At 34.6% G+C, this 14907-nt stretch overlaps 1 protein-coding gene across 1 annotated transcript in view; it reads right to left on the bottom strand.

The window, feature by feature from the left end:
• Window positions 1–14907, bottom strand: part of LOC150092814 (uncharacterized) — a 740966-nt gene that overhangs the window by 472754 nt on the left and 253305 nt on the right. The window contains exon 8 of the mRNA XM_090414287.1: window positions 12978–14761. Coding sequence (XP_090270413.1) covers window positions 12978–14761 — 1784 coding nt within the window. The remainder of the gene's footprint in view (window positions 1–12977; window positions 14762–14907) is intronic.

Genomic DNA, 14907 nt, shown 5'->3' with positions numbered 1-14907 from the left:
CTCTATATACAAGTAGCCTAGTTGCTAAGATACTTCATGTGCAAACTTTGTTTGGTTTGCTTACACTTGGATAAAGGATTAAACAAAAATATAATTTCTTGGGAAGTATAACTTACTTTCTAACCAAGTGAAAAACGTTCTACAGCTATGAAAATACATCAGTGAGACAGGCTCAAAACCATTAGTTCTATATGAAAATTCTACTAATATGTCATAAGTATTGATGTCTTCCAGTATGCAGTAAAATAAAGAACATATAATCACATAAGCTCCTGTGTAGTGCAGAACGTATACTATATTCAGCTTGGCATGAACAGATGTTAAATGATTATCTTGCTATAATTACTTAGATAATAGTTAACATTTATTATTATTTTTTAGATATATCAACTAACATACAGTTCTTTGTGAATTTAGATATGCTGAGCACATCAATGAAATTTCATGTCTTTTGGACTACAACAGATAGAAAAAAAAAATCAACCAACAGAAGAGCAGTAACAGCAGTAGCAGATTAATTACTTGTAGACTTATCAGTGAAAGACACATTGAAATACAGAAGATGAGGCTTCTGCTTCTACATATATTAGCAAAGCTAATCCTGCTAAATATTCCTTCACTTTTGTAATTTCATTACTTCCTCAAATATGCAACTCCTTAGAGATCTCTGTTAGTGGAATTCTTCGGTATAAAAATAATCTCTTATCGGAGGAATTAAAGAAGAGAATCAGTTTTCAATTTTATTTAATCTTCTCATAGCATCATTTGCTTTTGTCAATCTTTGTGTTATATCTTGTAAGTTCCATCTTCAGTATCAATATTAGCTCTCAAGTATGTAAAATTTTTAATTTCTTCTGCATAATAGTCAATTTTAATTTCTTTCTGGAATGTGTTTGATTTAAAAACTTGTGTTTAACTCATATTTATTTTACGTCCAACTTTTTCAGTTGTTTCTAAATCAGTAGCAACTTTTTAAGTTGCTTCTGATTTAGCTTGAATACCAATATGTTTTGATAATATTAAAACTATGCCATCTGCATAATCTAGATCTTGCTAATTTTTCTACTTATACCTGTTAAAGAGTAGCTCAAACATTATGCAACTCATCTCAAATCAGTCCTTAACTCAAACCATTCTGATGTTGGAAATGATGGAAACACTAGCCATGAATAAATGGCAGAAGTATCAATACTGCTGATCCGGCATCATGAGTTGTAAGAGAGCAGCATGCTTCTAACTATCAATGTGGCTGGATGAGTGGATAGCATGGCCTATAGGTTGAAAAGTGAGGCCAAGTGGAAGGCATCTCCACTTAGCCTGACTAGACAATTAGTACTATGCTATTCCTACATCTTTTGATGCCAGTTCCACATTGTTGATCCTTCTCTCATTTATGTTTTTGATGACATTACAATACAGTATAGTTTAAATTATATAGTTTTAAAGTATTTAAAGCAGATGCAGCCAACTTCTTTCTATAAGCAAGCCAATATATAATGAGTGCTAGCATCACGAGCCACACACTTTTAGACAGAACTTAAATAAAAAGAAACTCTGCATTTTTTCAAGGAAATAGTTATATATATTGAATTGCTATATGTATTAAATCATTTTACTACTGGGAAAACAATATAAAATACTTGAAACTGAGTCCTGAAACTGATCACTGTAACCAGAGCAGAGCAAGTGACTTTCAATGATGCGTTATTCTGGAGCACATAGAAATCTACCACTCTCACTACTACAACTCGCACAGAGAAACAGTAGATTTTATAAATTGAGTAATCTTTTAAAGCAATTTTGATTCCGTGTTGAGAATATAAATTGTTTCCATCATCAGAAATAATGAATATGAATAGTATATCAATCAGAAAATCTGTGGTCGAAACTAATAGCTAAATTGATAATACATATCATTTAATATAGTTTTTATCCTGCCGTGGGCCGCACAAAATCACGTTACAGGCCGCATGCGGCCCACGGGCCTGCTGTTGGCCACCTATGATTTAAAGTATTAAATTTATAGTTTAAATTAAACAACCAAAAGAAAACCTGATTCAGAAAAAAATCAAAAGGAAACTATGTCTCTTTGGCCATATATGTAGAATGAACGATGAGAGGAAAATAAAAATGCTGCTGTTTGGGATGATTGAAGGAAAGAACAAAAAACGAAGACCAAACAGAGAATGGGGCAATGACATTGTCAAATGGTGCGGAAACTCTATACACAAACTGAGTCATCTTGCACAAAATAGAATGCAATGGAAGAATCATATCAAGATGGCATCAGACACTTACGGGCATTGGACCCATGGTTGTTGATGATGATGATGATGATAGTTTAAATGATGTTCTATTATTTAAACTGTACTGAAGACACTAATGAAACAATGGGCAGAAATTTCATTAATAAATTATTTATGTAAGTAACGCTTTAAAAAAACAGGCATTCTTCTGTAAAACCAGGAAACGTTTGAAAAGACCTAAATGTACAATGACTTCTAAAGCCGGAACAAGTCACTCTAGGCATAAATCCTTGGAAAGCGTGATGATAATGATTTTAAATTTCAGTAAAAAAAAACAAATAATGATCCTTGTTTTGGCATGTTAGGATCAACAACATGGCAAATTTGTTTTGATAGAAGCCTAATTTAATGTTAATGTTATAATAAACTAGTTAATCCTATCTACATAGTCTGCTTATCTGTTAATTTCAAATTCTCTGGCAACTTTATATTTATGTATTGAAGGGTGAAGGGATGATGAGATAGTGACTGGAAGTAAAGAAAATTAGTTTCTCGAGTTTTTGAGGGACAACTACCTCAGACAGTATGTAACAGAAAGTACACGAGGATTCAGGGTCTTGGATTTGATCATCTCATCAGGGAATGTAATTACAAATGAGGTGTCAAATCACCATCCCAAAGTGAGCGTGACCATGAAGTGATTAGTTGGGTGGTTGCCAGAAATGTGAGGACCTCTGTGAGAAAAGGGGATATGTGGAACTACAAGGCTGGAGAAGATCAGGAGACAGATTGCAGGTGTAGCATGGCATGAGAAGTTAGCTGGAATAGAGATCAATGCAGCCTGGGGATATTCAAGAACTATCTAGTATAAGCAATGTAGAAATTTATTCCAAGAGTCAGAAGGTTAAATAAGATAGGTGTGAAACGGATGAATGAAGAGATTAAGCATGCAATACAGAGAAAAAAAAGGCATTATGGATGCAGCATAAGAGAAGTGGTAATAATCAATTCCATGAGGATTACAAAGACCAGGCAAGGAGAGTGACTTGATTGGTAAAGGTAGCAAAAGTGAAGTATGAGAAGCAGTTAGCTAATGAAGTCAAAAAGAATCCTCAGGAGTTGTTTCAATATGTAGCCAGCCAAAAATAGAATGACACTGATTGGAGAAAATGGTATAAGGACTACAGCTGCAGAAGATATAGTGGAGATACTTAATGAGCAGTTCACAAAGGTTTTTCATTCTTGTGAATGTGACATCACGGAGAGACTGAGAGCAGTTGATGATGGGGAAGAGAGACTGACTGTAAGTGAGCAAGAAGTGTATGGGGAATTGAGCAAACTTAATGATAATAAGACTGTGGGACCTGATAAAATATCACCATTTATTCTGAAGGAATGTGCCAGGAAGTTGACATCTGCCTTGACATATTTATTTAATATGAGTCTTGCACTTGGTCAAGTTCCAAAGGACTGGAAGGAGAGCAAGATTGTGATGCTTCATAAGGGAGGTGATAGAACTCGGCATCAAATTATCGGCTTATCTCTGTCAGGTGTTGTGGTCAAGTTGTTGGAGAAGCTGGTGAGAACTAGGATCCAGAACTGGGTTGACATCAGGTGGGAGATCAGGGGAGAACCAGAGGTCATTCCCTGGAAGCTGTATAAAAGAGGGTGTAAGCAGGGGAGTGAGAAGCAGGTTTTTTACATGCAGAGTTGTGAATGATTGGAATGCCTTGCCTGGTGTCTGCAGCGATTTGAGTTTGTTTAAGGTGCAGTATGATGAGCAGTGTGTATTACAAATGGATGAGTCTTTGACTCCATGGGGTCTTTGAATAATAATAATAATAATGATAATAATTTATAAATAATAATGTAAAATAATATAATAATAATAATATATAATAAAATAACTAGACTATCCGATGATTCCTTTATAAGAGGAAACTGATTACGATCAGATTCTTTGACTCTTAAGCATATGTAATAAAATAATAATATAATATAATAATAATATAAAATAATAATAATTTAAAAATAATAATAAATAATTTATAAATAATAAATATTTACAGCAATTAAACATCAACGAAGTGATCCCATATGACCTACCAAAAACAGCATTACTTGGAACGGTCCATATTTTACGATTCTACCTGACAGACTATTCTTAGATTCTTGGGTAGAATCTGAATGGTTCTGTATCACCAGTCAAATTGTTGTTTAAATAATGTTATTTAAATCTTGTTTTGACTGTGTATCAATTATGTGAATAAATAATAATAATAATAATGAAAAACCAGAGTTTTCAAGAAGGGGAAACCATGCAACTTTCATACAAGAAAAGCTGATGTGAGAATGAAGAAAATATGCCATTTTTTTATTATTATTACATGGGCATCTCCATGGAATCCAAACACCCATTGTAGGTTGCTGACACTAAGCATTATTCACATGATGCTTAGATACCTCTTCTTAAACTCATTTACTGACAAAACACTCAAGACCATCTCTTCCACCTCGTTCTACTTATTCACTAGTCTCTAATAAAATGCCTGGTCTTTAAGCATTTGCTAACTACGTTGTTACACAACTTCAAGGAGTGATCCCTTGTTCTCTCCTATCCTGTGTCATATACTGAAAAATTTCTTTGGCATCTACTCTATAAAACCACTTTAGTAAATTATGTGTTTGTATCATTCTTCTCTTTTCCACCTATCAACTGAACTTTGTAATCCACACTCTACCTTCATGAAGTGCACTCTATAGATTCTATAGACCTGTCATCATTATAGTCATAATCATTTGCCTCAGGATCCTCTTGATTACTTTCTGAGCTCTAAGAAATCCAGGTGAACAATCTGTGCACAACAGTCCAGATGTGTTTATATCAGAATCATATAAAGTGGGATTAAAGAAGTTTTATCCCTATTTTTTTTTTTATTTGTTAGTGTTTCTTAACACAGAATTTTTGTAAAACCAAAATTACTTGGCTTTTTATCTGGTAACCTCATATGGTGAAGTGATAACATGCTCTAGACCATAGGTTCCCAAACTTTTTCAGGCCACTGCCCACTTTGCTAGACATAAATTTTGTAACGCCTCCCCCATTATAACAGTTTTCCGCATTCAAGGCGTTTGATATTTTTGACGTAAATAGCAACTAATGATATATTACTGCTTGTGCCGTTAAATTTTTAAAAAGAAGTGGTGAATATGTGCTTATCTTGAACACAGTTATTACTATGACTGTGTTCAATGATTTTGGTGAAACGTAGCCCATATGTAAAGATTGTAAAATGTATGCTCGAATAACATTATGCACAGTTTCATACAATGGTTTAAATATGAAAATGTGGAATACAATTAAGAGATTGCATTGCATTAGTAAGAATCTTATTGTAATAATTAAAACACCATTAAATATATTACAATATTGTTTATTTCTAACTCATAAAGTAAAAATACAAAGCAAAAATAACAAATTAATGTGAAGTTTCATATAATGGTTTAAATATGAAAATTCGGAATACATATTAAGAGATTGCATTACATTAGTAAGAATCTTATTGTAATAATTAAAATGCCATCAAATGTATTAGATGGTTTATTTCGAACTTACAAAGTAAAAATACAAAGAAAAAATAACAAATTAATGTGAAGGATGAGCCTATTGCATTTTTAAAAGTTTGTTAATATCGGATTCAACTTTCATTAAAAACAGTCATAAATCGCCATGCTCAGTTATATGCAATCGGTTCCTTTTCTTAGATAGTAAATTCACTACAGCACTAAACCCACGCTCAGCCAAATAAGAAGATGGAAATGCAATTAAAAATTTCTGCACTATTTCCCATAATCCAGGGTACAGTGTCGGTATTGATTTTTGAAGCCAGAACTCTTGGTATCCAGTTCTTCATTTGTTGTAAGTTCTATGAGTTCCACTTCTAAATTTGATGATCCTTCTGTGAAAGGATCTAGAATCCAATTTGGTATATTCATGTTTAGAATATCCTTGAATTGCTCATTGAAATCAGCATGGAGAACCTCCAAGTGTTGGCAGTATGTAAGTAAATCTTCCTTTTTGAGAGACACTGCTGATAAATTTGAAAAGTGGCTATATTCCCCTCGGCCCATATTCTGCTTGAACAGAAGAAGTTTCCCTACAAAAGCGGCAATAACATTTTTTTGTTTTAATTAAATTTAATTCATCACCTTGTAGTTGCAGATTGACTTCATTAAATATTTTATAGAGGTCTGTCAAATAAGCGATGTCATTTTTGAATGTAATCAGGTTGGCCCGCAATCTGTCGTCTCTGTTTTCTAGGAACTCTAGTACTGAATCAAACAAATTGTAAAATCGATTCGGACAAATACCTTATGAAAGCCAGTGAACTTCTGTGTGAAGCAGCAAACGATTGAAATCTTCATCGTTTTCACTACAAAGTTGGCTAAACAATCTGTCACTCAATGAATTGCTTCTAATCTTGTTGACTACTCTAATAACGTAATGGAGCGACGTGTGCAGGCGTTCACTTAAATTTTTTGCAACCAAATGTTGACGATGAAGAACACAATGTATAGCGAGTACATTTTGTACTACTTGTTTCAAATGCACTATGAAACCCTTGTGGCGCCCTGTCATTGCTGAAGCACCATCAGTAGCAGCAGACAAAATATTACGAATAGGAATGTCTTTCTCTTGAAAAAACTTATTCAAGATATTAAAAATCGATTCTCCCTTTGTATCCGCTTCCAAGTTTTTAGCAAATACTAATTCTTGACAAACTTTTTCTTCTTTTATGAATCATACGTATAATAAGAGTAGTGGTTCATTATTTGGGAGAGAAGTGATTCATCGAGTTAAATGGAAAATTGGCATGTCTTCAAATAATCGTACAATGATTTTTCGTCTTCAGCCATTTCATCGATTCTTCTTTGCACTGAATTATTGCTCAAAGGAGTTTTCCTGATGATATCTGATGCTGGCTTATGAAGCACAGTGTTTATTACTTCTTTTACTGCCAGCAAGATTAATTCCTCACTAATTGTGTGTGGTTTTCCCGCTTTTGCAATTAATAATGAAATATTATAAGAAGCTTGTAATCCGTCATTATCTTGTTTAGTGGACGACGTAAAAAGTTTTGATATAGTTAGACGTTTAAAATATTTTTCTTCTAGTACTTGAAAATAGAACAAATCTTTATCCTTTTTTTGTCAGCATGCATTTTAGTCAAATGCTCTTGTAGCCTAGAAGGCTTCATTGCTTCATTTGAAAATACTTTTTGGCAAATCAAGCACATGGGTAATAATTAGTTCGTAGGAGACTGAATAAAACCATATTTCAAATACTCAATACTGTACTGTCGACATTTCTTCTTATATTCAGACATAATGAAGTAATAAAATTTGCAAAAATATTCACAAAATAAAAGATTTAATTTACACTTTGTATGACTCCATTTATCTATCGCACTTTCGACTGATGATTGTTGGCAAAGCACACAAAAAATAATGAAACTTATTCCTAAACCACTGGTATTTATAGATTTGAAATCTAGCCCGAATCGACTTGCATGCATTGACTTGTTTGCGATACATTCGTACTCGTGCTTTGAACAAGTCACTGCAAGCACCCATATTCCTGTCAAAACATGCTGAATTGAGTGAATTACCTATACGTAATAGTTGACCGACATACTACTAGTTAAGACTCGTCTGCTGCGTGGATAGACTAAAGCCTGCGTGGCACGATCAATTTTTACAATAGCAAAAAATGAATAAATTTTTAAGTATATAAAAAATAGAAGTTAAAATATCCTGTATGACAAGTTCAATTTTTTATTTTGCACGCAAGCGCATTTTGTTCGTCCGACCATGACATTGTCCGAATAATTATAAATAAAATAATTACACAAGATATAAACAACAAACCTACAAAACATAACCACAGAAAACAGTATAATAAGCTTCGAATAATATTTGCTTTGTATTTTCCCTCTAGTTAGCAATATAAGTTAGTACTAACTAGGCTAACTAACATTTACGATTTTATTTCTTTCTTGCCATTATTATTTTTACTCGTAATATTAAATTATATAAAATTGGGTTTATTTTTGTACAAATCAATTAGAAAAGTTGTTTTATATATTTTATATATATTTTGAAATGAAATATAACGAATATATTTGCTACTGTAAACATAACCTATTATATACACATATATACATGCTCTATTTTCTCATTGACATAGAAAATTGACATCTATTTCTATCTGACATGGTAAATTTTCAAATGATTAAATAATTGAAATAGAAAATTGATAAAAAAATTGATCATGTAAGACGGGCATAAGATGAATTAAAATGCAATATTTAAATTTTAAATGATTATCTAATTGCAAAATCACGAAAATAATTAATTTTTAAATATATATTATTAATTTCTTCTATAAAGAGCCACCGACCCCTAGACCGCCTGAACGCCCCCCAAATGCTTCTGATCCCACTATAGCCCCCCTAGAAGGCTTCAGCGCCCACTGGGGGGGTGGTACCACCTACTTTGAGAACCTATGCTCTAGACCATGAGGTGTATAACCTTTTGGCTTGCCTGGGCAACACTTAACATGGAAATCCATGTTTTTTAATATCATCCCCCACACGTGAAAGTTAGAAAATCTACAATCAGTGTCATGTGTGGGCAAGCAGAAGGAATCTTTTGATGAACAGCTGAAGACTGTAGTCTCTAGGGCACAGAGAATGAGGGAAGCTGGATGAAATGAAAGAGGAAGAATAGAAGGTGATTTTGTAGGTTTGAAGCTTTAAAGTAAATGGATGTTGACCGACAGCTGCTGGTGTTCTTGCAGTCTTGGAAGAAAGTGGAAGAATTGTAATTGCTAGTTCAACAGAACCTCATTTATGAAAACACCTATAGAAGAGATATAAGACAGAAACATGTCTATAAGAAAGCAACTGGAGTAAATCTCTTAAAGAGGTGCAATCAAATCACCTGATATGAAAATCAAGACATAAGTGGAAGACATTTTTATTATATTATTATTATTACATGACACCTCCAAGAAGTCCAAGAACTCATTGTGGGAGGGCACTACTCTACCATCTCACTTAGTCCTTCAACTACACAATTAGAATACTACATAATTACAGAAGTCCATTACATAAAATTTGTTTATTTGTAGAATTTGAATTTTTGACTATGTTTCATAGCTATTTTCAATGCACTACACGAGGATAACCACAAAAAGCGAGAACAGTTAAATTGAAAGTGCATGATATTATATGCACTAATGACTGCAGGAGAATAACTCCATCTGCATTAATAGATATCAAGAAATAAAATAAATAGTAAATTTTAAAATATTTTAAATTTAAATAATTAATTAATTACAATTTGACAGGGTGCCACATGATAAGCTGATATTTAAGTTGCTGTACATGGGTTTAGATGTCGGGTTAGTCAACTGGATACAGGATTGGCTGTCTGATAGGTAATCAGAGAGTTGTGTATGGTGGGGCAATATCAAGGAGGCAGAAGGTTACAAACGGGGGTTCCACAGGGCTCAGTTCTGGGACCTGTATTGTTTACCCTTTATATCAATGACATTGTCAATGGATTGCAAGGGGATATTCAGTTGTTTGTGGCTGATGTGAAGCTGGGAAGGGTTATTAGTAATGGTGCGGATGTGGCAGCCTGCAAGAGGATTTGAATAAACTAGACAGATGGGCAAATAAATGGGGGTTGGTTTAATGCAGCAAAATGTAAAGTCTTGAAGTTTGGGAACCATCGATGAGAGGATGGATACTCAATTGGAAAAGCTATACTGGAGGAAGTAGGGGGGAGACAAGAGATCTGTGGGTGATGATTGATAGAAAACTGAAATACAGGGAGCATATTTGCAAAGGTGATGAAGGTAATCCAGAGGATTGCTGCAATACTGAGAAGGAAACTGACCTGCAGAGATAAAAGAGTTATCATTCCGTTGTATAAGACCCTGATCAGACCACATTTGGACTATTGTTATCAGGTTTTGTTCCCAGGGATTTGAAGGGAATAAATTAACTGTGGAAAGGGTACAGAGGTGGATAACAAAGATGGTTTCAGGACTGTACAATTTCAGTTACAAGAATCGACTGAGGGAATGTGTACTGCAGAGTTTGGTGGAAGGAGAGATGATATGATCAAGACTTTTAAACTGTTGAGAGACAGTTACAGGGTAGACATTGGGGAGTTCTTTCGCTCTTGGTCGAACAGCGGGAAGGAGTGATGACAAGGGGCCATCCCTGGAAATTACGAAAGGAGGCTGTAAACTATTTTACCAGGGACAAACAAGCAGGACAGAAAATATCAAAATTGCTGAACATAAGGACTATATCCATTTCCACCACCACCACCCCTATAAGCCACTCAAGGACTAGCTGACCATGCTTTGCCCACCTATCATATGATATGCTAGAAGGTCACTCTATACCTTGAATCTGCTTTTGACTTAATAAATACCCAAACTTCAACAAATTTTGTTAAAGATCTCAACCTTTATTGTTCAGCACAACACCCAAGAATATCCATTTTTGTCTACTAGGTGGCACTATTTAGAACTTTAGGCATACTCTCAGCTGACATGTTTCAGCCTCATTACTTAGTGTAATGTCTGTGTGCACATATCATATTATATTGTGTTCCCAGATGGCAAATGAACTTTGCTGAAATATTATAGATATCAATTAAATTTATTTTGATTAATACATTAGTCTTTAAAAAATACAGTTACCAATAGCCAACACATCAGCTTTACCACTAGGAAAAGTACGAGGGTGGTTCAGAAAAGTTCTCAGCCTAACAATGAAAAAACGAATTTATAATTTCAAAATTATTTATATTTTTCAACATAATCTCCCTTAAGACTAATACATTTATTCCAGCGATATACCAGCGCAATTAACCCGTCCCTGTAGTGGTTCTCAGATATGCAAATATCCCTCTTCAGCAACAATCACCTCTTGATTCAAAGAAAAATACTGACCGGCGAGGAAGAGTTTTAGTTTTGGGAAGAGATAGAAGTCAGAGGGAGCCAAATCTGGGGAATAGGGTGGATGTTCCAACAATTCATAGTGCAGATCCCTTAATTTTCCCATTGCCAAAACAACTTTGTGGACAGGTGCATTGTCCTGATGAAAGATGGATTTTTTTCTTCTGCAAACCGGGTCTTTTCTCACGAATTTTTTCATCTGGTCTGGTTAAAAGATCGGAATAATATTTCCCGGAGCAAAGGTTGGTTGAATGGTAGAGCCTCTGCTACAAATGGCTCAAGCAAAAAGTTAAGCAAGTTTGAGTGTGGTTAATAATTGGAAGGAGTTCAATTGTCCGATGCTGTTGGCACACTCACCCTCGATGAGTCTTTGGACTCCCTGGAGGTGTCACATAATAAGAATAATAATTATTATTATTATTGCTTTATCCTTTCAAGATAATTAATAAACAAAATGCCTTTAGCATCCCAAAACACTGATGCCATGACCTTTCTTGCTGATGGAACCGATTTTGTTTTTTTTGACACTGAACAATTGGCTTCTGTGCACTGTTTTGACTGCTGTTTGGATTCTGGTGTGTAATGGTGAATGCAAGTCTCATCAATAGTAATAAATCGATGCACAAAATCAGTTTCATTCTTGTTAAAACGCTCCAAGCACTTTTCAGAGATTTTTCATGCGAGTGCATTTTCGATCTGCTGTGAGAAAGCGCGGCACCCATCTTGCACAAAGTTTTCTCATTTGCAATTCTTCATGCAAATATGGATTTGTTAAGCTACACATTCTTTTTAAATGCTTATAGTCTCAGCAATTTCACACACTTTGACTTGCCGGTCATCCAATACCATATCGCGCACTTGATCAATGATTTCTGGTGTTGTTACACTTTTTGGACGTCCTCCACGTGGATCATCTTCAAGGCTGATACAGCCATGTTTAAACTCAGCAGCCCATTTCTTAATTGCCGAAAATAAAGAAGAGTGACCATAAACTTTTATGAACTTCAAATGAATTTCTTCTGCCGTTAAACCTTCTTTCACAAAGAATTTTATAAACCGCACCATATTCAATTTTATCCATTTCAAGGGATACAAACAACACTTTTGCTTCAGACAGCTGTATAAAAGAACCTACTTAATAGAATGACTTGCAATTTCACATTGATGTTTATGACAGATGTACCAACTTAAAAAAAAATCTTGCCGATAGTGTTGCCATCTATGGTCGAGGTTGAGAATTTTTCAGACCACCCTCGTACTAAGTAACCTGTAACCGTAACCATATTCTCTCAGTTTGACTGGAAAATCAGCGTGTGTGTGTGGGGGGGGGGGGTAACTGCTGTTTAGGTCATCTCACCCAGCATCATCAACATCATTACTATGAAAATATGTGTGTAATATATAACATAAGATGTTTAAAAGGGTTACCTTACCTATGATAAATTTAGTTTCAATATGTAGTACTCAATGTTTACAGAGAATGTTCACTGAATGAATAGTGTGAGAAAGTTCACTAAATTCTATATACTCCCTTAGGTAATTAAATATTCCATTGATATTTCAGTATGATTTTGTTTTACTTTACAGTAACAAATAAAAAACAGCTAATCTAGAAAAATTTAAAAAATAAAGACAGACAACTTCAAAATAAATAACAAAAACAAATGAATGAGTTGAGCATAAAAACACACCTTGTGTCCATACATTTGATCTTGTGCTTTGATGATAAACATCTCTCTTAGGAATATATTTTGATGACTCAGATTCTTCTTGCAGTGCAGAAATGTCCTGTGATTCAGAATAAGCAATGTGAATCTCATGATCTCTATTCTCATTTGGCGGCTGAATTCTTTTAATGTCACTAGGAACTGTAGAATATACTTTGGGTATAAAGGTGTCTTCTTTATCACTCTGCATTTCATTTGCTACAGCAACGTCACCTGGATTGATACCATAATTGGTCTGAATGTCAATGATTTCTTTTTGAGATGTAGTAAGATGGCTGCCACTATCCTCATTATCATCAGCTTCAACAGCACCAATAGTCTGGCTATGAATGTGAGCTTCATGGCATTCCAGTTCTTGAAGTACCTTTTCTCTATATTCTTCTGGTAATGGTGGTCTTTCTGGAGGAATATTTGGAGAGCCAATATCGGAACATGAGACTAGCCGTTGAGTTTTTTTGGTAAGAGGTGACTGAAGCATACGCTGCTTCCATTCTAAAAGACGTTTCATTGATTCTTCCCTTAATTGTGCTTTTTTATCATCTAAAATGTCATTTGGTAATTGGTGTAAGGCTTCCCCGATCTGATAACCTTCTGATAATGGTCTTTGTCTTTGTGCAGAATGACATCTATCTCTATGTTTCCTGTGCCTTCTTTCTTCAGATAAAAAATTATTTTGTGAATGTTGAGATTTTTCTGTATAACATATATCAGAATGATCTGGGGAATATATCTGCTGCTTATTACTCTGAATACTATCTCTATCTACATAACATTGATTGATTTGTAAATGCTGCCTTTCTTGAGAAGAGTTTTCATGGAACTGATTCAAATAGTTTGGATCTATTAAATTCTGAGAATGATCTGTGATAATAAATGGTTCTTGTTGCCATTCTGAGCTTATATGATGAATGCTTTCCCTGTTCCAGTCATTTTCAGGCCAATATTGTCTTGGATCATAATATGCCAAGCTGGATTTGGGCCTAGGTGGTTGGCAAGTGTCATTACTAGTACCATAATGAGAAACTCTTTCATTTTCTCCCTCTCTTTCAAGAAAGTCAGCAGAATGAGGTCTTGGAGGTGGTTGTTCAACATACTTTTTATTCCACTGAGTGTTGCTAGAATTGCTCTCTCTGCAGCCAAGAACAATGTGATGTTTTGCTGAGAGGTTTTCCTGATAAATGGGTTCATCAGAAAACCCAGTGATTATACACTGATCTAAAAGTCTATCATCAGATAAAACACCTTCATTATCATAATATAACCTAGACTGGGTATACATATCTTCTAAATATCCTTCTGATATAGGCCTTCTTAAAGGTGTGCTTTCAGATGAGTTTCTGAATACTGAGTCTTGAGGAATGTAACTATTACTACTATATTGTTCGCTGGGAGAAATGGCATATGGGTCAACCATACCGGATCGCCTTGGTTTTGGAGGTGCATTTGCATAAACAGGTTGCCTAAAAGTTGATCCTTTCTGAGAAGAAGGAGATACAATACAGGATCTTGATGAACTACCACCATAATGACTTGGGTATTTGTCATCACTGCTTAAGAAGGCATTGTCACTAAACCTATCACTGAAGCTGTCACTTTGAAACTGTAGCTGATCAGAAGCAAAGCTACCATCTAATGTACAATTTGGGTCTTGTATTCCATATCTTCTGGATCGGTAAGATGTGAAACCAGAATCTTCTTCATCATTTAATGCTGGACTAGTATTCATTTGATTGCTTGATGCCTCTTGTCTGTAAAACATTCATCAATTCAAATTATGTCAAATGGTAAAAATAATTTTAAAAACATAAAAACTGTATTGAATTATTGCCTAGATGTTAATAAATAAATAGGAACTAAATAGCAACCAGCCATCCATATGGCAAAGGTCCCATAT

This window comes from Typopeltis vanoorti, chromosome 25, assembly GCF_054136105.1.
Source record: "Typopeltis vanoorti isolate ZY-2024b chromosome 25, IOZ_Tvanoo_1.0, whole genome shotgun sequence".
Classification (NCBI taxonomy): Eukaryota; Metazoa; Arthropoda; class Arachnida; order Uropygi; family Thelyphonidae; genus Typopeltis; species Typopeltis vanoorti.
The sequence above is the reverse complement of the archived record's forward strand: the minus strand, read 5'-3'. Positions and strand labels throughout refer to the sequence as shown.